At 42.2% G+C, this 23,457-nt stretch overlaps 2 protein-coding genes across 7 annotated transcripts in view; one reads left to right on the top strand and one right to left on the bottom strand.

The window, feature by feature from the left end:
- USPL1 (ubiquitin specific peptidase like 1) overlaps positions 1–23,457 on the top strand; it is a 422,463-nt gene that overhangs the window by 227,769 nt on the left and 171,237 nt on the right. The window lies entirely within an intron of this gene.
- KATNAL1 (katanin catalytic subunit A1 like 1) overlaps positions 1–23,457 on the bottom strand; it is a 43,919-nt gene that overhangs the window by 16,086 nt on the left and 4,376 nt on the right. For 5 of the 6 annotated variants that reach the window (XR_012773791.1, XM_075490805.1, XM_075490804.1 and 2 more), the window contains exons 2-5: positions 18,882–18,965; positions 17,790–17,965; positions 8,767–8,927; positions 6,621–6,789 (exon numbers count right to left, since the gene is read on the bottom strand). Coding sequence is in view for 5 of the 6 variants with exons in the window: in XM_075490805.1 (XP_075346920.1) it covers positions 6,621–6,789; positions 8,767–8,927; positions 17,790–17,951 (492 nt within the window). In the remaining variant the exon portion in view is untranslated. Of the gene's footprint in view, positions 1–6,620; positions 6,790–8,766; positions 8,928–17,447; positions 17,569–17,789; positions 17,966–18,881; positions 18,966–23,457 lie in introns of those variants that run through there. The other variant, XM_075490807.1, reaches the window with a different exon arrangement.

Genomic DNA, 23,457 nt, shown 5'->3' with positions numbered 1-23,457 from the left:
GTTAAAATGCTTTTAAAAGGTCATATTTATTTAAAGGCTGCACCAAAAGCCCTAAAGAAGCTCCCAAGTCACCCAGGCTTCTTTGAACTACAATAATTTCTGCAGGATGCCAATGCTCATTCAGCAACACTGCCTCTGCCCCAAATGGCCCAGAGTTTCTGGTTAATACTTCCACAGTGCCGTTAAGCTTATGGGGGTGAAGTAACATTTTCCCTTTGAAGCATCAGGGCTCACGCTCCTCCTCTCCCACTTCAGAAGGAAACCGCTTCCCCTCCCAGCTCAACGGCAGCGTTTGGTGGTGCCTGAAAAGCAGCTGCGCTGTTTTAACGAAAGAGGGTGAGTAGGGAGCTACTTTAGCACTCTTAACTCAGCTTCTAAACGCTATCAGCAGCAAGTTAAAGAATCCCAGCTGGCTGGACAAAAGCAGCCTAGGCAAAGGCGGGCTGAGAGGCAGCTGGAGACACACAAATAACCTCACAGTGGAAAAAGGTAGTGATTACACCCCTCCCAGTTGCCGTTTGCCCACGAGGCCTGTGAGGGAGCAGTTTATCTTCCCGCTATTTTAATTTCTTGCTTCCAAGTGAACTCTGTGTTGTTTAGTACTCCCAGATCAGTTTTTTTGCAGTGGAAATGAAGCTGAAAGTTGTGTTTAAACAAAAAGCTGGTGTCAAAAAATGTAATGGTCTGGCATAAAAAGGAAACGGAGAAAAAAGCCCTGTAGAGTTTGGAAGATTTCAAGAGAGAGAAAATAGAATCCAAATGTAACCATAAAAAAAGAAAGAAGGGAAAAAAAATGACAATGAAATGAAAGGTATTTGCTGTCTTTGTTACACGCTTCCCTCCTATCCCTCTGCAACAGACTGGTTTTCCTAGCGGAAGAATTTTTCTGCACATCGCAAAACAAATCGGATGTTTTGTTTTCTTCTGGGTGAAACAGAGTTAAGGCAGGCTTTACAAAGCAGGAGAAGGCAGGGCGGGTCGCCACAGGGCGCTGTAGAGGAGGCTGAGGCAGCAGCTCAAGCCCCCACACCGAGCCCGGCTGGCAGATCTGCGCGCAGCCCGTTTGCTGTGCCAGAAAGGCGGTGAACCCGCACATCAGGCAACGCAGGCGGCACCGGGCCCGGCTGTGACGCTGCGCAAAGAAGCGGAAAAAAACAGAAATAAAAGGGGAAAGCCAGGCCCCGCGCCAGGAGGGCGCCAGCAGCTCCGGCGCAGCCACGGGGCGGCAGCACGGCGGGGCGCGGGCGGGGCGGCACCGGGGCGGGGCGGGGCGGCACCGGGGCGGGGCGGGGCGGGGCGGGGCGGGGCGGGGCGGCCCCGGCGGCAGCGGCTCCTCCGCCGCGGGGTGGCGGCGCGGGGCCGCATCCGGGGCCGGGGCCGGGCCCGGGCCCAGCTAGGCGGGCCTGTGGTATTTACTTTTCCGGGGACAGCTATTCTTCCTGCTCCCTGCAGCGTGGCTCGCCAACGGAGGGAGGAGGGCGGCCGACGGGGAGATGTGCTCTCAGCATCACCTTGGCTGTCGTTTTAGGGACACTGAATGTTTAGATTTTTTTTTTTCCAGTTCCGGAATTAAAACAAGATTTAAAGTATTTACAGTTTTCACATGTAATAAGATTATTAATGTTGGTCCCAAATTGGTCCAACACGCAGTCCTCAGTCAGTAGGTAAGTGAGCAGAGACTAGAGAAAATAACTTTAAAAGATGTCACCTGAATCCAGGCAGCAGGAGTAAGCATAATTTTTCCAGTCATATTCTCACCTCTTCTGGTATTACTTTCCCAAAACAGGTTTAAATAAAGCTGCTGTGATGGCTTGTCTCGAAGAAGGTATGCCAACAGACAGCGGTATACAGGACTGCAAAAGACTGCTCCCCCCCAGTCCCCTTGGGAATCCCATCACATAACCACCTCCTCTGCCAACCACGTTCTGACTCAAACACGTTTAGAAGTTTTCTGGGCTTTCCATCAGGAAGAGCTATCAGACCTGCACTAGCCCACTGGAACATAACCCTTATTTCCAAAATGAATGTATTTCTGCTCCTGTACTAAGTTGGTGCATTAGTTTCAGCAGTTGTCTCATTGATGTGTCCACCACCCTGATGTACTTGCAGCACACGTGTGCTCTGCCTTCGTTTACCAAACCAAGTAAGTCTCCTCTTGGAACACAAGCTGAACACAATTACCTGTACACTTTGGCAACCCTTCCCCCCCCCCCCCCCTTCTTCTAATATTAACACATCTTTCTTGAGCACAGTTGTAGAAATGCACGCAAAATACCCCAGCTGCCGTCTCACCAGGGCCTCCTATAATGGCATGGGTATCTCTTCTTTCTGCTGGTAACACCTCAACAAACCGGGCCTAGGATTTCATTTGCATTCGTTCCCATGGCTGTATCATACTGCCACCTTACACTCAATCTCGAACACATCAATCAGGTAGGATAACCCTGGTGGCTGCAATGACCAGAGCTGGGTCCTGAAGACATCTTGCTTTCCTGCAGGCTCTTCCCACTACACATAAACACCAAACAACAACTGCCAGATGCACTCTCCACCCCTTGCTGCCAAAGCCAACGGTGGCACCTGGCTGCGCCTCACTCCGGCAGCCAGCCCTTCCCACCACCGCCAGGAACTTCAACAAATTAAAGTTCAGCTTGATCTGATTTCTGCTGATATGTCCAAATATTTCTTCTCCTCCACTGCTGAGCTCCCAGCTTCTAGCAGAAATTCTTGTTGTAGTCTCCAAGTACACAGCCTGCTGCTCTGCACTGCTGAACATCATCCCATTTCCATGACTCCAGCACAGAGTCATCCAATTCCTCCTATACAACAGCCTCATTCGCCTCTTCTGCTGATGGTGCTTCCCAACTTGGTGTCATCACTAAATGCCTCTTTTTTGTGCCAGGGTCATTAATTTAAATATAAAACAAAAGTCAATCTCTACTCTTGAGGAAATCCATAAAGGATTTGCCAGTTGACTGATACTTTTTGTTTCAGTCCCACTTGTTTACATTCCCCTTGCTGCCTAATGCATCCCTACCTTACAGTTCTTCTACACCACACACTTGCTAGATTAACTAATTACTTCCCATGTGGCATCCAGGTAGAAGAATTTCTTTCCCTATGAGTTTAACTAGAACTCTAAGGAAAGTGCTGGCAAAGGCAACACCTTTGCTTAAGAAATCATATTTCACTTTTTGCTTAAGAAATCATATTTCACTTTATTCCACTTTCCGGTTAGTCCCAAGTCTTTCAATTTTCGTCCATTCTAAATTTGTTGTAAAACTTTGCACACGGTTTAGGTAAAATTAACAACTCCAATTGGCTGGATCGCTTTTCCTTTCCCCTTCTAAATACAAGCATGGTCAACACAACTCACCATTCACATGAGACAACAGCAGACCCAATAAATTTTACTGGAAATCTCTGCTCCCAATCCTGCGATTTCACCTACTGGTTCTTTCAGCGTTCTCGGATGGAGATTATGCAGCCTTCCAGTCCCAATGCATGGAGGTCTATGCCTCCACCTAAATACAACTCCCTCATCTCACATCCATATTCCTGTAATCTACCTTGTCGTTGCTTCTGATGACGCACATAAGAATAATCAAGCAAAAAAAATTATATTTTTTAATTTTTTAAGTCATATCTTCATCAATTTTAATATTCACTTCACTGATATGGCAGCACAGCCCTTGACTATTTCATATCCTTCGCAATATCTACCATCCTTGTCCACTGGCAATCTAAAATAATCTGAAGAGTACTCCTGAAAAAGTGTTCGCTAGTCCTTATATATGGGATTATGCAATTTCTAAAAGACATACAGGTAGCATTCATACTGCCTCTTTAAGCTGAACTACTAAAGAGAAGCTAAAATTCTTGGCAATGATCCAGCAGAAGGTACCTTGAGAACAAGCCTAATAATTTCCAGTGGAACTAAGAAGGAAGAAGCACTTGAAAGCAGTATTTTAGAAAAAGGAACACCTAAATATAAGGGTTTAGTGGATAAATACCATCTGGTGGGTTGCAATTCAAAATTCCTTTATATAGCACTACAAAAGGTCATTTTACGGGCACAGTCAGGTTAAAACACCTTATCTCAAGATGGTTACAGTCAGAATGAAAAGATTATATGGTCTGGGGGGGAGAAACGGTGAAAGAAGGCATCACATGTAAAATGAGACAAAATATTTCTAAAACTTACATACTACAGCTATATTTATCTTGAAAAATATCACAAATAAATATGCATATTGCATTGTGATATTATAGCCAGGACAGTGTACAACCTATTCAACCTATACAACCAACATCTTAGGAAATGGGTATGGCATCCAAGTTCATTACATGTTGTAAGTAGTCCTACTCAAGCACCCAAACCCAAGAACTACAGAGCTGAAACATTTACTATGCGAAAAGAGATACTTGGTTACTTTGTTTGAAGCTTCAGATTTGCCCTATTATTTTTAACTGAACATGAAAAGTTACCAAACCTTTGATTCGACATACTAGGCTACAGAGGAAAGCTTCTTGCAGCTTTATGTTCAGAAACTGAAGAACATAAACACTTGCAAACTAAGAAAGGATAAAACTGAAAGGGAAGTTAAACCTATTTTCGTGCCTGTGTGTAAAATATGGAAAGTTGCATTAACGTCTTTCACTTCCCATGCCTGGCTACTTCCTCTTTCCTTCAAAATTTTCTTCAAAGGAAAATAATGGATCCCTTACAAAAATCATTATATAACACGTGAGAATTTGTAACCTGGGGTGATTTTTACATACATACCCCAGACAAAGAAAATAAAATAACCACCAAGTAGCTAGACAAAGGGGAAAAGGGGCACATGTACTGGTATTTTTTGAAGAGTAGACTTATTTTCCTTCTGCCACCTAGTGACCACTTTATTCAGATAAGAGTAGTGTTTAAAATGTACCATATTAAATGGAACACCTTCATGACTCTTCCTCTGCCTCACAGTAGTAGTGTTGCTAATCACATTATCCCCAGAGACAAGTATTGTACAAGTCATGTTGTTGTGGGCTCCTTATAGTAAAGCCCTATAATGCTCATCACTGGAAAGCTTCGAGAGCAGAGTTCACCCTCATTAGAGCTAAGACTTTGAAGGCTGCCTTACACAAGCACATCTGGTGAACCTGTCACACACCGTGACTCCAATTCCCCGTATACCTGGCAGAACCGTAAATAATTTCATAGATCTTCACAAGCTTTTTATAGCTTGCAGGATGCACACTTGTTATTTTAAATCTTACTGATCCAGGGTAGAGAGATTTCTAAAATGCTTGATCTGTGCAGTCACTCAGTGGCACTGCTGAAAATGTGCCTGGCCATACCTACTGATGGTAATAAGAGCTGGGATTACTTAATACTTTTCCTGTGTATCAGAAAAGCAATTCATGATGGAAAAAGTGTATCTTCGAGTTCTTTCTGTGCTGTGAAGAAGCGACCTGTAATAGAAAGGCCACGAAGGGACTAACCAAATTCATTTGGAAGAAAACTGGCCTAAATATTTTCTTATTAATCTATCACGATCTGTACAATACTGCGTGCGCCCATAGGAAGGGGCTTCTCGTATCTCTGTCTGTCAGGAAAGTAAAGCCGCTTCAGTACACTCTCGACTTGTATCATTTATACCACAGATTCCTTGGGTTCCTGGCACTGACTCCACAGTTAAACTTAAAAATGCAAGTGTCTCAGAAACAGCAATTTGCACATTTTTTTTCAGCCACAAAACAGTCCTGCCTTTGACATCGCTACTTGATAGTGAATCACTGTTTCTCCTTTTCTTTCACTTTCAGCGCTGCTTCTTTTTCATGGGTCTTCAGAGGAAAGAATCTCCAACTTATTCTAACTTACTTCATTGTTTTTATTTTTAAAACAAAGCCTTTCCAAGAACCATCTTCCTAAACACTACAATAAATACAAACCCCTTTTCATAAACTGAAGAAAATGGAAGATGCTAAGTTTGCTTTTACTATGTCTCCCTCACATCATTTTCAAATATACAACTTCAAATAATTTGGCACAAATTTACCTAGCCTCAATGCATTTACAGAACTGTCCTGGACTTGTAGGCACACCTAAATTTGACTACTGTATGGCAGAAGCAATGGTACTGTGGAACTCCATTCATAATGCTGCAAGTCTAGAGAAGGGCACTGGTCTCACTTTTGCACTTTTTACATGGAAAACTTTACAAAAGACCTGAATTGGATTCCTTTTTAAAAAAAAAAGGGTGGGGGAGAAGGAGGAGAAGGGACTTTATGCCTGATTGACACTGACAGATTAAAGTCCAGCCCATGGTCTAACTGAGATGATAAGAAACCCCCAGCAACAGCCCACCATGTTTCCTCCCTATCAAAAAATCTCAAATCAAGACAGAGCAAACATGACAGAACTTTCCTTAATTTGGTGTCATTATTACTGAATATCCCCATGATACATAATTTGTCCATGAGGCAAGAGGAAAGCACCAAGTTTTCTTGCACGGGATTACTGTGGCTTTTTATTATCTGTATTAAATAACTAAAACTAAGAATGCTTCCCTTTGCCACCTGCTGCATTGTAACTCCTTGCCCCCACATTCTTTCCCACTTCTTACCTTGTCATCTCTTCCTCTAGCTCTAGATTCCCTTTCACGGCTGCCTGCAGACTTCTCTCCCTTGGATATCGCATGTGCTCTGCCTGCAGGCCCACGGGGCTGCAGTCCTGGTGATTCTTTCCTCAAAGGTTTTACTTCTCGGTTGGGACGTTTTATCTGAGGTGGAGCCCTAACAAGCAACCACAACAAAAGCATGCTAAAAACAGCGAAAAAAGAGCAACATTAAGAAGGAAGGATTCTAATATTTCATTAATTCCCTTAGTGCGTTATTACTAAAGCTGACAAGCCCCTAAGTCTTATCTCCCTATATCTGCAAATCTAGCAACATATTTCTGGTTCTGTCTGTCACCTGAAGTAAGAAAAAAAATACAAAAGGAAAAAAAAGTTTCAACAGTGGGAAAAAAGAAAATTAACAATACTATTAGATCAGTACTCCTAACCAATCTTACAACAGCCCAACAGGCATATAACAAAAGAGGAAACGATTTAGTAAAAGTCTTCAAATTGTAGTTTCCTCTGACTCCAAACCAGGAGATGGTATTACGCTACATATGCACAAGCTCTACACAACCAGATGACATTCCTGGTTAAAAAAAACAAAAAAACAAAAAAACCAAACAAAACAAAACAAAAAACAAGCTGGCTAATAGCTTTGACAGGCCCCAAAACAAAGGAGGGAGAATTTTAAAACAATCCTCCTACCTCTGACTTCATTCCCCTGTGTGAAAATGTCAACATGTAAAAATTGCCTAGAAAGCAAAAGCAAACAGAGCTGAACTGCAACCACCTATACTTGTGTGCATCACCCACGATGTCAAAGAGAACTCAGCAGTGGCAGGAGAAAGAATTTGGTTTTAAGACGAGGTGTCACAGTCATTTTGCTCTAGGGATTGGACTTGAAATATAGGACTAAAATAAATGGCCAGGAATGTCACCCAACTTTAATTAGTGTCCCCTATTAAATCTTCTACTGATTCTTGTTTTGAGTAACTCAAAATTTGCTAACTCCAAAAACAGTTTCCTGGAATATGGCTTAAAAAGAGCACATACGTAAACACACTGCTGGATACAACTGCTACATTTTGCTTTGTATACATTTTCATCAAACTTAACAGCATAGAAGAGTGGCTAATTTTCCTTACTTATTTGCACAAGATTTAAATTTCAGCATAAAAAAGCAGATGTATCTTTAACTCTAAGAAAGATACAAGAATAAATACATTTTGCACTTCACGTAACATTACCACAAAAATTCTGATTTCTACTACTCACAAAAGTAATCAGCGTTAATATTATTTTACACTTACATTCTTAGGGTTTTTTGAAAAGCGAAGATCCATTTGTTCGATAATCATAAAGCATATAAATTTACAAATAAACTTGGCATTTCTTTCTGTTAACCAAGATCTCTCATTTTACTTCATTCCTTTGCTTATGTGAGTATACACATATTAAAATCCTTTGCTATTATAATGTTAGAAAAATTTTGGCATGATAAATGTTATTCTTGTTTTTAAATTTGATTTGTTGTTTCCAACAACCTGTGTCAAGCTCTATTAGGGTGAAAATCGAGATTTCAGAAAATGCACAAGCATCTATTTTGAGAAAACTATTAGCTAACTAAAGTTACCTTAAAGGTGGCTACAGAAGAGAAACACCATCTATAACAGAACATGTTTAGCAATAAAACTAACCAATGGATTAAACACAGGTCATATTAATCTGTAGCTATGGAGCAACTTCTAACCACTATGTCCTTCAAGATCCTTTAGTTCCAGCTCCTTACTGACTTCCTCAGCCATCAATGAATTCAAGTGCTTAAATGAGCTGAAATGGAATTTTCTCCTCACACATGAGAAAGGCAACTGTCACCAAAAGCCCACTAACCTCTCCAGCAGACTCTAGTTCCAGGCACTTGGCTGGTCACTCCTACCAGAATAGCGGAGTGACTTTCTTTACAACTTCAGCAATAAATCCAACTGTAGTTTAATTACTTTTTTTCCCAATGAATTGTATTTATTCTTTATTACAAAAGACTAAGGGGTAAATGAAATGTGATTTTCATGTTACAAATGCATTCAAAAAAGAACATAAAATTATGGCAACCCAACTTTATTTCACCCACTCTGCTTGAGCCTCTCATTACCTGTGTTCAGCTGGAACAGGAGGGGGCCAAACAGCGGGATCTCTAAAAGGCTCATCTTGACAAGATACAGGGATATCTGCAGGTCTGTCCATTTTAAAACTCTCTAAAGTGTTGACAATGCTCTTAACTTGTTCATATTCTTCAACCAATTCTTGTCGGACCTTGAGAAATACATACATTATTTAAAAATTGTTAAAATTCAAACCTTTTTTAAAACCATAGAAAGTACCTCAAAACATATGCTACCCTCAAAAGCAGGGACTCCCAGGCCCTTCCATTCATAAACCCCAGACCTATCAGGCTGACAATAGATCTTTAACAGCAGCATAAACAATTGAATCTCTGTTGAGTTCATCTTCCTGCTTGTCAATGTCATGACCAGACATGATTGCTAACGCAGGGATCACTCTTCCATAACATGTGCTGATGCTTAGATTTATGTGTGCATGTTGACATGTATGCACACATACTTTTATACTAGTAAGGGTGCTGTTCGCAGATCTTTAACATATTTGCTACTATTCTGACATAAAAAAACTTCTCTGATTACAGTCTCCAAGGTCCTAGTTATAAAACTGGCTAAAGCATTAAAATATAATATTACAAAATTAACTTTGTGAGGGGCACAACATCACCATACAGTCAAAGCACAAGTCAATTCTTTGGTGGATTACAAAGATTAGAACACAAAATGGGAACTTTAACACCCTATAGCATAAGTTCAAATGATAAGTAAAGCAAGTGAAATAAAAATGAACGGAAATTTTGTCTCAGAAAGAAATCACATTGCAGAATTATGCAGCTGAATTTTATACTTCAAGTTTCTATTGCCACTAGTCAGGGAATTAGAACTACTGCAATAATTTCAAGATTATTTACTTGATATTTGTTCATTTCAATTTTCTTCCATGAAACCTAGGAAAAATAAAATCTGTGTAGAAATTTGCTAATTTTTAAGTGATATGGCTTGTTACAAGCTCAAGTTTTGTATGCTAAGGTCACCAGTTCTTAGTACACACTTAGTGCAGCCAAAAACTGCATTGTACATTCTTGCTCAGAAGCATAAGCTTTCAGTGCATTGGCTTAAGATGTGCTAGGATTCACCTGAGTGCACTTGTACTGCATCTTACCAGTCTTCCACCTATCACTCAATGATGCTTTTCATCCTGTGGGATCTACCTCCGTGCTTACTTTGTTTTTTACCTGCTCGAGGGTCATAACACCCAGATGTCACCTCTTCACTGAAGTGTTGGTGCACACCTAAAACTAATTAATGCATTGCTGTGCATGCCTGGAAATCAGTATTGAAGCTCTGCAGCTAGGATTACCTTAGGCCAATATCAATCTTGCCTGTTACAGGCTCACAGCTGGAGCTACAGAGATATCCTGAACCTTTGCATCCACTGGAAAGGCACATAGGCTCTAAAAGCTCTCACAAAGAAACACTACGGTGAGGATATTTGCAGGCTGCTACCAGGCACACTGCTGAGTGAGGCTACAACTAGCACACACTGCAAGGCTGAATCAAAAGCCAGGATCTGAAGTCAGTTTACAAGATGGCCAAGGAAAGACACCAGGCACCCAGCTGTGCTCATGTCACGCGTCCATGTGAAAAAGAGCTGGGAAAAATACTGCCTGGGAATGCTGCAACAAGGCTTCACTTTGTGGCAAACTGAGGACAGTATCCACAGATGTTAATGATGTTGCCTGAAATCCAGACTCTCTTTGCTGTGCAGATTCTGAGTAATCGAGAGGATCAGGAGAATGGAGGTCTGCAAATCCAGCCTGTCTGCTGAGGTTATAAGTATAACAGCAGCAAATCAGGGAACTGGTACTAAATAGCATCACATCTTATGACTGTTCTTCCTAATGGTGCTTACTGGTGAAAAGATGTGGCCACTAGCCTGAGATCTTCCCATCTCCCTGTGTGCTTAGAAAGGAACCATGTTGGGCACATGCAGGGTGCTGTGTCTTATCAGCACACTTTTAGAAGCATGCCTCTTCCAGCCTGATTTTCACCTGCTCATCCCATTTTTCTCTCACACTCTCATTTCCCCTCTCAGAATGGCATCTTTCCTCACTCGCCCCACTCTACATATTCAAAACAGCAGCAGCAGCAGCCCCCCACTTTTGGTGGGGTAACTTCAAGACAGAAAGCGCTGACATAACCATTTGGTGGGTACGCTGTATAAAAGAATGAATGATTAAATCAACAGCACTCAGTAACAAACACACATCACCTCTTTCTGGAAGCTACAGTTCTCCTAAAACGCTACCAGGTACCTCCCACAGCAATGTATTGTCTGCTCTGTAATATTTTCCAGGAGTTTTCCCACTACATGGACAAATTAGGAGATTTCAGCAGCACAAAGAAATTCTTCTCTGGTTTAAAACCTTGTTTAAGAAGAAAAATATAGGTGACTGTTGTCAGCAAGATACCAGTAAGGACAGAGTGAAGGGTAAATCCCCAAGGCCCTGCACAGTTCTTGCAACACTGCATTTACTTCACCAGGAGCTCTACGTGCATCTATATAAAAGGAGCCTTGAGTATGGGAAGAGCTTGATCATTTCACAGGGCAAAGCAGCCTTCTTGCTCATTCCAGACGGGGTAGCTGCATCTTTCCAAAGACACAGGACATCCAGCTCAGGCAGGATTGCTCTAGTAAAGACAGTCAATGCTTGACATGCCCCCCCCCCCCCCCCCCGCTTTGCTCTCTTTGCTTTCTCATCACACAATCAGCAGACATATCCCCCAGTGCAAGAACTTCCAGCTGAGTTACAAATGTGATTGATTACTAACTTGGTTCCTTCAAACTGTCTAACACACATCCCTCCTGTCCAAAAATAAATCCAGCCAAACAGCTGCTGTGAGGTACAAAGGAATGATACAGCATAAATCCTCCAGGGCACCGCTCCACGAGAGACAGCCGCTTTCTCCTCCAGTGCTACAGGAATACAGACAGGATTCCTCCTATCACACTTCCAACACATGTAGAAAAGTTGGTGGAAAAGAACGTGCCAGCACTGAGGGCTGGAGTGCTGTCATTCAGCTCTCTTGGACCAGCAAGGAGCATGGTATCTGAAAACTGAGAGAAAGTGCGCCTTTGATGCCTTGGAAGCTGAAAACAGATTAACAACTGCTGGCCATCTCTTATCCAGACCTGAGCAGACCAAACTCTGAAATACACACCCTTATCGCTTACTCAGTAACTGGCAAACCAACCAACAAAAAACCCTCAATGTACTCAAACAGCCAGACCACAAAGGAAAACCAGCTGATACATTCCTAGAGGCCTTAAAGAAACCAAGTCAGATGAAACAGGTGCAGAGTTTCTTGCATCTGAGAAACAAATAACCCAGATGTGAGCCAAGAAGGGCTGTGCCATAATTATGGAGGTGACTGAGCACCACCTTTGAGTGATCAGTGCTACTCTGAAGCAACCTTGGAAAGCTGCAAACAGGAAGATCACTGATCTGGACTCACCTGGTCTCTTTGCCGCCCCGTCAGACCCTTCCCTGGGGTGCCAGAGCCCTCAGAGGGCTCCAGCTCAGGTTCTAGAGAACCTGAAGAAAGCTTTTAGGTTATTCACGTTTAAGCAGTTTCAGGAGATAGCATGGGCCGAGTTAACAGCTCACCACTGCCAAATATAAAGATCTTGCTTCTCCTCACCCTTTCTCCCCAACCACACTCTGCCGCTGCTCTTCTGGACTGAATTCTGGCATCTCAATACAGTAACCCAGCTTGGTAAAATGACAGAAAATTAGCGTAGGAGGGTAAAAAGAAAATAAAGGACACTTCTGCTGGGTTAGCAAGCTGCACTGGCTCGCTACCCTGTGATCAGGTGAAACCCAGGACAAAGAATGGCAGGGTGCAGAGGAGGGAGAGAAGCTGGTGCAGCTGGACGGAAGACTAGGTGGGGAAGAGCTTGGCCTCTCTGGGCATGGCAGGATGCTAACTGGGTTCAGCTACCGTGTGAAACTGCCTGCTCCCCAGAGCCACGCTCTGGTACACCAGCCACCCCTACCAGCCACATCACCTCCTCCACACAAGCAGGATCGCGGGCACTAGGTGATGTTGGAAAGCCTGATAAAAAGTCTTTTAGCCCAGCGGGTGGCCCCACAGCTTTGTTTTGACATTCCAGCCCTAAGGATTTACAGTAACCAAGCAGAAAACACATCCTAACATATGGGTATAAAACACAGTGACCAAGAGTTGAGTTAACTCTTAACGGTAGTTCCAAAAACCAATTCATGGAGTTCCTCTGTATTTCACAACCTGGCAACTGTTGTACCTTTGCCATCACCAGTTTTTATTTGCTATGCAAGAGCTTGTGCTTCTACACAACTTCCCATAGCAATAAGCATGGGTATTTGTACGTTAGCAAATATAAATCATGTGTGGTTTGGGGTTTTTTTTTATTATATCATGCTGGAACAAAACCAATCAAGTTTCTATAAAAGTATTTTCCAAACCTGAAATTACTGCCAGCGATTAGTGTTAACTAAGAAGCCCATTCAACAAGCTCCATTTTAAAAAAGTGAAAATAATAATTCCCTAAACCGTACCCAAAATGGATGCCCTGTAACCCAGTCTGATCCCGTGGAGTGAAAGTATAGCTCCTGTAATCACAGGAGTTACCTGCAGAATATTCCTTAATTACTCATGAAGTAACCTACAAAGTGTTAATTAAACAGGCATGAAGCAAAACCAACGTAAGCACAGATTGACCGTAATGTGTTTAAAACTTAAAACTCGCTGCGGTTCATCCCGCAGCACCAGTTCTGCTTACCAAAAGTGGCCCACATCCTTTATTCTTTAAGCAAGAACATAGTGCACCTAATCACCTGCTCCAGTGACCATGGTCAGTAAGGGTGCCTTGCTGGCTGCTCCCAGTGCTCTGAGAATCATTGAACTCCCGCCTCAGCTCCGGCTGAGGCTCCTGTGCTCTCAGACATTGTGCAACACAGAGCACACGGTTGTAACACGCAGCAGATTTTGCTCAACAGCCGCTGGCCTTGTCGTAAGCCACTGCTATCACCCCGGGGCATGCTCTGCTGTCATTCTGCAGCTGCTGAACTGTCACTGAAGCAGCTCTTTCCAGAGCTGCTTTCCAGAGCCAGCTGTCTAGTAAAAAGACTGCAACAGCCAAGAAACTCTCTCAGAATAAACAGGGGGAATGTCAACACAAGTCAAGTTCACAGTAGCTGTCATGAGAGTAAACCTACCTTTTATTGTTCTTAAGTAGAAAAAGAGATGAGTTGCTTCTGATTTTGAATCTTTCCAGTCCCAGCCTGCATTTACATGGATGCATATGCCTACATGTCAGCCAAACCTCAAAGCACAACAAAGAAGTAACTTTTTCTTTTTCAAATGAGCTCGGAGGCCTAGGAGTGAGGATAAGAATGGAGCTACACTCAGCCACCCAAGAGCAAGCTGGGAACTCCCTGTATGCAAAACAAATAAGGGTCTCAAGAACAGGTCACCCTTGATATCCCAAAGCCAAGCTAGTTATCAGACAATGACAATGAATTTTCTGAAGTGTCAGAGGAATTCTTATGTTGTCACACTGCTGCTTTGGTGGACCCTCCAGGATGCATCTTTTGCCCTTTTGAAGTTCTGCAGGTTGTGGCAGACTAGTAACACAATCCCTCTCCCCCAGTCAGCACTGATTTTGAAGTCCTAGAAGCAGTATTGCATCAAGTGGAACTGAGCCAGTCAGTTGTTCCCAGGGGAGCAGATGATACATGTTCACATTCCTCTTCCTCCTAACTATCAGCACCAAGCACAAGGAACCCTTTAAATCAGGGTGCCCAGTTGCAAAGCTGAAGCTGACATGAAACTGTGCGACATGAAATACAAGCCACCAAATACTTGCACAGAATATCATTCTGTCCAGACCAAACTGTAGAAATTTTAAAACAATGACACCTAAGCAAAGAGAGGTAGATCAAGAGTGTTTGGGAGTCTGACCCAAAATCCCAACTACTTTTGGTTCACCTGTGCTCTACATTGCTCAATAAACTTCTGGAAAAATCCCGTGTCATACACAAGGCAACAAAACAGATCCACCTAGCATGAGGTACCTATTCAGGATGGAGCATCCAGTGTGGAGAAGTGACCAAATAGGGAGAACAATGGTTCATGTAACAGGTATGAGTTGGTCAGCTGCAGAGCCATGGCTGTAACTATTCTTTGAGATGTTACTCATATGAACATTCCTATTTTATGAGGGAACACATATGCAAACACCTGAAACTGAGTTCACTGCCTCAGATATACCAGTAGGACAAACACCATGTTTGTGCGCTGCGCATAAATGAACAGAAAGGAAGGGCATGCTTCATACTCAGCATTGATGTCCCAGGAATCCTTCAGAAGGTTGAAGATTATGAATGTGCATGCAGACAGTACATCTCAGAGAATTGGTTTAAGTAACAATCTTCTCCTTCGAGCATTTATCTACATGGACATTCACACTGTGGACTGCTCCCAACAGTAAAAACGCTACCTACCCAGTGTCTGCTAGAGATTGCTAAACTCCACCTCCAGAAGGTACCAGTGGTATTATCCTCCTCAGGTACCTCAGAGGATGGAGAAACTGAAGAACCTAAAGAACAAGCCAGTTCCATACGCCAGAGGAGACAGAATTTCAGGTAAAAATCAATTGCATTCATCCCCTTAACCATCATCTAAGGGTTGCTTTGCTTCTCGTGTCACTTGCAAGGAGCATACAGGCATGGGAATCTTTTGCTTCTGCACATTACTGGTACCAAGTGGGTTAGACCTGAATTTCGCTAAACTTACGTAATGTGTATGGCATAACTCTTTCATGAGAATGATCTAAAAAAAAAAATCTAAATATTATTTTAATATGGTGAATGAGTGTTTCTTGTGATCCAACTTTTGGTTTAATTTTTTTCAGAACAGGCTGTCTGTCAGACGGCTACTGCATGTGACTGACAGTTTGGATGTAGCTGATGTTGGAGCTGGAAAGCAGTGCTAACATCCAGATCATCAGACTCCCTCTTAGTCTGTCTCAAGGACTGAGAAAGCACAACAATTATTTATCAGAGTGGGTAAGAAAGCAGATCTATCTCTATAGGTCTCACCAAACTATTCAGGTACAGGTATGGAAAAGCTAGTGGTTCCAGGGCTGCATCGTTTGCTCTCAGGGCTATATAATTTTGTTCCCAGTGCTACAGGTAGTCCCATAAATGAATGAGAAGGCAAACAGCCTGAGGACAAAGCACTTTTTTTTTTAATCATGCTTCTTACTTTTTGGTGTTTTTCCCTGAGCCAAGATTGGCACCAGTAATGGCAAAGCAATATTCTGACAAAGCTCATCTGCCACCGCTGTGTTGGGAAGTTTCAGAATTAACATGAGCACACAGCGTGACAGACACTACCCCACCTGCTGCTGATCTTTCTGGGGACAGTTCTTTAAAGCATTTACGGGACACTGTCAGGGGCCATTCTGTTTTTACCTAAAAGGGATAATTTCTGAGAAGGTGCCAACTTCAGATCCTCCGCTAAGGAGCCAACTACCTTCCCTAGGGAATAATCCTGGAAACTGTGTTAATGGTCCTTTTTTACTTGAGGCTTGTCTCCAATGTACAGCACACATTCCATGGTGCACAGGCTTCTCTGAAGCAGTTCAAACAACACACAACATCACGAGACTTGAAGTAACCTTCACAAGATAAGAGCTGTTAAAAGTTTAAGGGAAGAATCAATGTCATCAGAGGAAACACTAAATACTAGAAGTGAAGGCAATGCAGTGATGCAGTTGCAGAGCAAGGAAAGCCTCATGCTCTACCTTCACGCCAGCTACAAGTTCAGCAGGAACTAAGGACACACATGGGGCATGAACGCCTTGTATCTGCACGCCCTGGGGTGGGGAATAGCTCGAATACAAATACTTGAATGTGAGTATCTCCTAGACAACATTCAGGTTATTACATCACCAGGAAAGCTAGGCACTATCGCTGCTACTTGTACATGCACATGCTTTGCAGACAAGCTCTTAATAAGCAGACAGACTTCTACAGTTCTATGATAAACACCTATGAATAGTACTGTCATTACAAAATGATTGCTAACGGTGTTGTAGCTATCAGTACACAAAATACTCTATGTTAGTGTCAGATGTTTCAAGCACAAAACCATAACCAAAGCACCCGCTGCAATAGAAAGGAAAAATTTGCTTCTATTTTTAAGTGAGATCATTTAAACATATGATATTTAGAAAAACTCTTATTGAAATCATTCTTCAGCTACTTACTGCAAAATTTTATCTTTTATAGGAGCTACGTTCTTCTTTCAAAACATAATATTTATGCAACATGAATTCTTTATTCTGGAATACACCTTTATACTCCAATTGTTTATACTCCCTTTTTTTTTTTTTGATGAAACACATTTTGTACAATGAAACATGGGACCACAAAATGTAAGGAAGAGTTAAATACTGAAAGTGCTAAATGAGGGTTCTTACATTTCACCTGCAGATTACTTCCTTGGCTTCAACAGTACTCTGCTTAGCAGGGAGATGCATGTGTGCAAGACTCAGGCTAAGAGTATTACCTGAGTTTTAGAAACCTGATCCAAATTTGCACACTGTAGCATTATAGTTAACTGCTACTCAGACAGCCATTCTAGTGATGCTAACCCATCCACTCACATCTTAGTTTACTGGACATTAGATGGTCAAAAGATAAAACAGCAAAAGGAAGTCCTCAGCAAAACAGTTTTTTCCAAAGTATGCAATCACACACAAACAGACCAGTGATTAGCCAGACATCCTAAGTGAAAACAACAAAAAAATTGATTCAATTAGAACAAAATAATTCCTTTTGAACACACTACAAAAATTATTTTCCCATAAATATCAACAAAATATTGTAAAAGAGATGTTGTAAACTTAACTGAAATATATGTCCTCTACATCTTAAAAGGTTTGGGAAGTATAGTGTGTTTTTCAAATATCAAGTAATAGAATAAAGGCAACCTTATTTCACCCTACCTGTTGCCATTTGCCCTTAATTGCCGGATCTCTGATCGACTGGCAGTGTCTCTGGATTTGCTGGATGACACCCTGGTAATATACCATAGAAGAGTCATAATTCCCAAGGAGTGCATATTCTCTTCCTTTTTTGGCATTATCACAAATCTCTGCTAAATTCATCTTCACTCAGAAATCTAAAAGAGAACATAATCATCAGAAAAATGAATTTTACATGCTGTAGAATAATTCAGACCATGACACTTTAGTTTTGTTTATTCACTCATAGCTGAATTGTGTCTTTCCACCCCTCGCTCCCATCCAGTCCCCCTCTTTTTCAACCATTTAGCTCTGGATTATCTCTTTACTAGCCTACCTAGCCTAAGGTTTCAGATCATGAATCATAACTTTGCTGCCTTTGGCCCCAATCCTGTTAAATTAATGCAAGAAAATTAAATGGCCTGCCCACCCTGAACCTAACAAGCCAAACTTTAATTTGTAGATCACCGCAATATATTAGCAGCCATCAACGCATGAATCACAAATCACACGAGGCATTAAATTGCTTTTTATACTGTTGTATTACATACGTGCCTAAATGTGCCAACCAGCATCAGGGAAGTCTGCACTTAGCACTTTCAAGAGCCCTCACCCTAATGAGATTACGATATGGTTGAATGACAGCTCTACTATAGACAAATTGAGAGCCTCATTCTGTTTAAATATTCTTTCAAAGTACTCCAACATCCACATTGCTGACTTGGATTTTTTCACTAAATTTAACATGTCACTTTGGGATTTACGGCAGAGTTAACAATCCAAATTCAAGATTTCTTAAAACAGTGATTCCCAAAGTACAACCTTCCCCTTGTCCCTAAAACAATTTAAAATTTACAGATTTTACTAACTTTTTATACAACTAGTAAACCACAGCATGACTTTAAGGCAAACCCATAGTCCAACTTTTCCCAGTAACTATTCAAGAAAGCAATATTAAACCACCCATTCAAAAGTAAGCTATGTTGTAAGCTAGGTTTGCATTTAAGGTTCAAGATCGAAGCAGTGCCTGCCCCTTTATCTGAATCCCACATGACCCAAAGTCTAGGTCCTTACCACACAAAAAGAGCATCAGTTCCTTTTCCTTGTCCTTTGACGCACGATGGGTGGGGTCCCTGACATTCACCCAGACATAAACCTCTGGAAATCAAAAATAAAAAAATTACAATTCATAGCTACACAATGCAAAGAGTTGCACTGACCAAGGGGGAGGAGGCCGGCTCAGGAGGGTCGTCCACTAGCTGCTCAAGGGTTTGGCAAGACCAAGGTGGTGAAGAAGAAACAGGGAAGGAAGGATACAGCCAGATGGGGAGAGAGCGGGGCCTGGCGCAGGACACAGTTCAGGCTGGACAGCTGAAGACAGCCTGTGATACGGAGGTGCGTGCAGTAGGAGCTGGTGGTAGCAGAGAGAACCCACAACAGGGAGAAACAACCTTTTACATCTTAGTGGGTTATAAAAAAGTTAGTAGTTTTTTAGAACAGACAAGACAAGATCAAGATGGCATTAAGGGGGATGTATCTTATGCCTTTGTATTCCCTTGTGCTTATCAAAATTCAAACCTTTGACAACAAGTTAAACATATATCCACATGACCTTCATTCTGCCCTCCCTGAATGCTGCCTATAGCAAACACACACTGTGCCTCTCAACAGTGCCAAACTGATGGTCCTTACTGATGCCTGCAGCTGCATACCAGGTCTGCTCCACCACCTCTTCACTCCTGCTCCCCGCAACTAAGCCATGGAAACCTGCTACCCTCACTTAAACCCACAGGCCACACAACTTCCACGTGGCTGAAGACTTTGATGGCAAGAATGTGCTGCTACCCCACAGCTGGCACTCCACTGAGTGCAGCAAGACGCATCAGGGCTTACTTGTCCTTGTGCTGTGCCACACATTCAGCTTGCAGATCATTCCCACGGGCTGTTATAAACTCTGGGCAGGAGCAGAACTAAGGTGGAAAGGGTGACGACCCTAATTTTGTTTTCTCTCAGTGCTGAGGAAGGGCAGGATACATAGTTGGAGAGCTCTAGCTCTGTGGCTATTAAGACCATTTAATTTTAAAATACAGAAGATGATAACTGACAGGAAAAAGTGATGTCACTTGCATTGCACTGGAAATGGATAAAAAGATAGGAACTGAATATAGGTAACAACCCATTCAGATCTGATGAGTCAACTTATAAATGAACAAACCACCACCTGGGGCAGAATCCATTGCCCCGTCTTCAAACACATCCAGGTTAGGATCTGCTACACAACCAGCTTGTCCCCATAAGGAAAACAGTCCTCAAATCTCTGGAGGTTTTCCCCACGTGTAGCAAAAAAGAGAGAATAAATAAAACATTTCTAAGGAACTGCTGCATTCAATTCCTAGAAAGCCGTTAAACAGAACGTGTAGTTACTTTAGCAATCACTTGTATCTGTTTATTACAGCTAGTTCCCACCCTGCAGGCGTGTGTTTAACTCCCTTTTGCCTTAAGAGGGCTGACACTCACATCCAGCTCCCCTTAATCCCAGAAGAGTGCCCTGCTCACCAGAGGAGACAACCTCCTCATCTCCGGTGGAAGCTGGGCCAACCCATGGGCCAGAGGCAAGGCACAGCAGCCACGTAAACACGTGCTCACTTCAGAAGAGTGGTTAGTGCAGGGAGCTGGGAAGCAGGAGGCAGAAAAATTTACATGGTCTTAAAACTGCAGGGGGAAACCAAATGAGAGTCTCCCATTTCCTCCAGCAACCAAGAGTTTGCGGGCTTCTGGCCTCATGGTGGTGACACTGAAGCTTAAGCAAGAGCTTGATGCTGGTGCATCACACTGGAGAGCTTCTAAACATCAATGGGCACTGAAACTTGGAGCATACAGGGAGGTTGGTGGGTGTACACGTATATACCTACTGAGCGGTCGATGCCTCCAGAGCTAGGCTGACAAAAGCCTCTGGATCTTTCTCTTGGATTCAGACAATTCAATTTTTACTTATCAGCTACCCTGGACACCAAAGCAAAGTAATATAGCTTGAGAAGGTGAATATAACATCACCCATATACCTGAGACATGTTTGAAACAGCAACTGTAGACCTCAGTTCTAAATCAGTGCTCCCCCTCACCCCCAGGCAGTTCCTTGAGGTCCTACTGCAAAAAGACTGGCTATTTTAAACTAATGGCTAAAAACGGTTTAAACAAACTACAAACCTTTTACACACACCAGCGATGGTAATGTTAGTTCAGAATAGCCAAAGCAAGTCAAAACAAGTATGACCAAAACTAAGGAAAAATTATTTTTAGGAAGGAATTCCTTCCTGGATTGTTTTCTGGACAACCCCACTCTTCAGTGCCAGGGGTGGGGAGGAAGACGTAGCTAGAACTAGGTGGGGGCTTTTTCATGTTATGTACTTATTTTTATTATTTGTTCTACATTATATTATAGAGTTCACACAACGTTGCAAACATCCAAGGAACCAGAAATACAGAATTCATAAATAGTGCTTTTGTTGTTTGTTTTTTGTTGTTTGGGGCTTTGTTTAAATGTTTGTTTTTCCTACCATATCACAGTCACATCTTTTAAGTAAATACACAGCCAGGACAACTGTTGTCAGGTTCATTTAGAACACCTTACACATTACTTGTGACACCAGCTTTTCATTCTATCATTGCACGGTTCTTTCCTGCACTAGACCATAACAGCTCCACGGCACGTCAAGATATCCTTGGAGATTCCTTAGTTCACAGATCATTGACAAGAAGAGACATTACAGACATTCATGCCGGCATAGCTGCCACACATGGGGTCTCAAGCCCACTTGTTAAAAACCCTGCAGCAGCTAGGCTAAAAGGTCACAGGGGATATTAATCCCTATTCTTTGGAGCATAAGCTGAGCTGATCCCTATCTGGGGTCAGAAAATAATTTTTCTCCCAGAACTAAAGCAACGCACAATTGAGCAAGATCCAAAAGACAGTCTCTATTTTAACATTAAAGCATTATACACACACAAACATATCCACAGGCAGATACAGTGACTGTGTGAATGGTGGGCAAAGGGGGACAGCTTGTTTAGCACACTATTCCAAACTTGTGTGCAACACCAGTGGGAATGCAGGACGATTACCCCCCTTCAGCCCGTCTCAGACTTAACCTCACCCCAGTGCTACCAGAGGCAATAAATGCCCTCCCCTATTGCTGGGGTCTGTAGCAGGGGTTTTCCTATTGCTTGATACTGAACATTCGACTCTGCAAGTGCCAAAACAAAAGGCATCTCTGCTATCTTTACATGTCTCTTTTATGCCTACGTGTTTTGACACAATTACACAACTGCATCCCATTTTCTCCACAGGCACTCGACTCTTGTGCAGGATGGATGACACTCATTAAATCAGCAGTTACTCATTTTTGCTTTACTCTCATTGTTTCGATAGTCACATCAAGCCTTATTTACTGCCTACTAATCAGACTCTTCTCCAAATCAGTTGTTAATTCCTCACTGATAGGGCTATAACATACCTGGTTTTTTTCTGGACATGGGTCTTTCTCTGACCAAAATTTTACCCAGGCAGACCAAAAATTTTCCACAGCTCCCTGAGATTGCTGGACATACGGTCTCACATCACAGCAGCTGTGCAGTATTGCTGACTGGACGGCTGAACATCTGGAAAGGACTGGACGTACCCAGATGAAGACTGGTTACTAATTCTGTTTCTCATTTTCTGTAAATCAGCCGTGCAGCATGATGTTGGGCATCCCGAAATGCAATGTAAGAGACCCACCTAACGTCACAAGACAGAGAGCCATGCTGTTAGGCACCATCTTCTGAAATCCAGTGCTGAGGTACAACTATACATTTTCCACTTCTACGAACTAGAGCCAGGATGGCCCTCTGCCGCTGCACAACCCCAGAACAGGTCAATTGCCACACAGAGCAAAGCAAGGAAGCAAATTCCAGTGTTAAGAAGTTTTGATTTTTGGATTTATCCACTTTTTGTATGCACTCATTTCTATCACCAGAGTCTAAGCAATGAACTGGAGTTGTTCCTTTCTCAAATTCTTCTTACTGCTTGGAAGCTTTTCCTTACAATTAATCTAAACCTACCGTTCTTAGTTTAAGGCCATATTGTTTTTTTAAGTCGGCTTTGACCAGTTTCAAACAGCTTCCTCTCCTTCGATTATGTTTCCACTTAAAATAGTACAATGATCCTATTTTCCATTTTCTCTTCAAAGTTAAAACTTGTTAAAATGGAGACATATAACAATATGACAATACCCTACCTGGAAAAGCATAAACTGCAACTCTAGCTGGAACATTATCAGAGGAAGAAAAAAGCATTTTTCCTTGTATAACATGCAATTCCTACTAGAAGCCTACAGAATTCTCTGACTGAAACACAGACTGTATTTGTTTTTCATGTGCTTGATGTATTTTATTTGACTTTTAAGAATAAGTTATTCAAAAAAATTTAAATAAGTCTTGCCTGCTTTATTAGAAAGATTATCCCTTTTATTTTGGACATGCGTGTAGAACAACTGGTCTTCATTTCTAATAATTAACTGTCCCTGTTCAGAAGCAATTGCTGATGCTGCAGACAATTATCAGGCATTACGTTCACATGACAAAAACATTTTAACTGATCATTGCCAGATAA

Source organism: Mycteria americana, chromosome 1 (assembly GCF_035582795.1).
Source record: "Mycteria americana isolate JAX WOST 10 ecotype Jacksonville Zoo and Gardens chromosome 1, USCA_MyAme_1.0, whole genome shotgun sequence".
In the NCBI taxonomy this organism is placed as follows: domain Eukaryota; kingdom Metazoa; phylum Chordata; class Aves; order Ciconiiformes; family Ciconiidae; genus Mycteria; species Mycteria americana.
The sequence above is the reverse complement of the archived record's forward strand: the minus strand, read 5'-3'. Positions and strand labels throughout refer to the sequence as shown.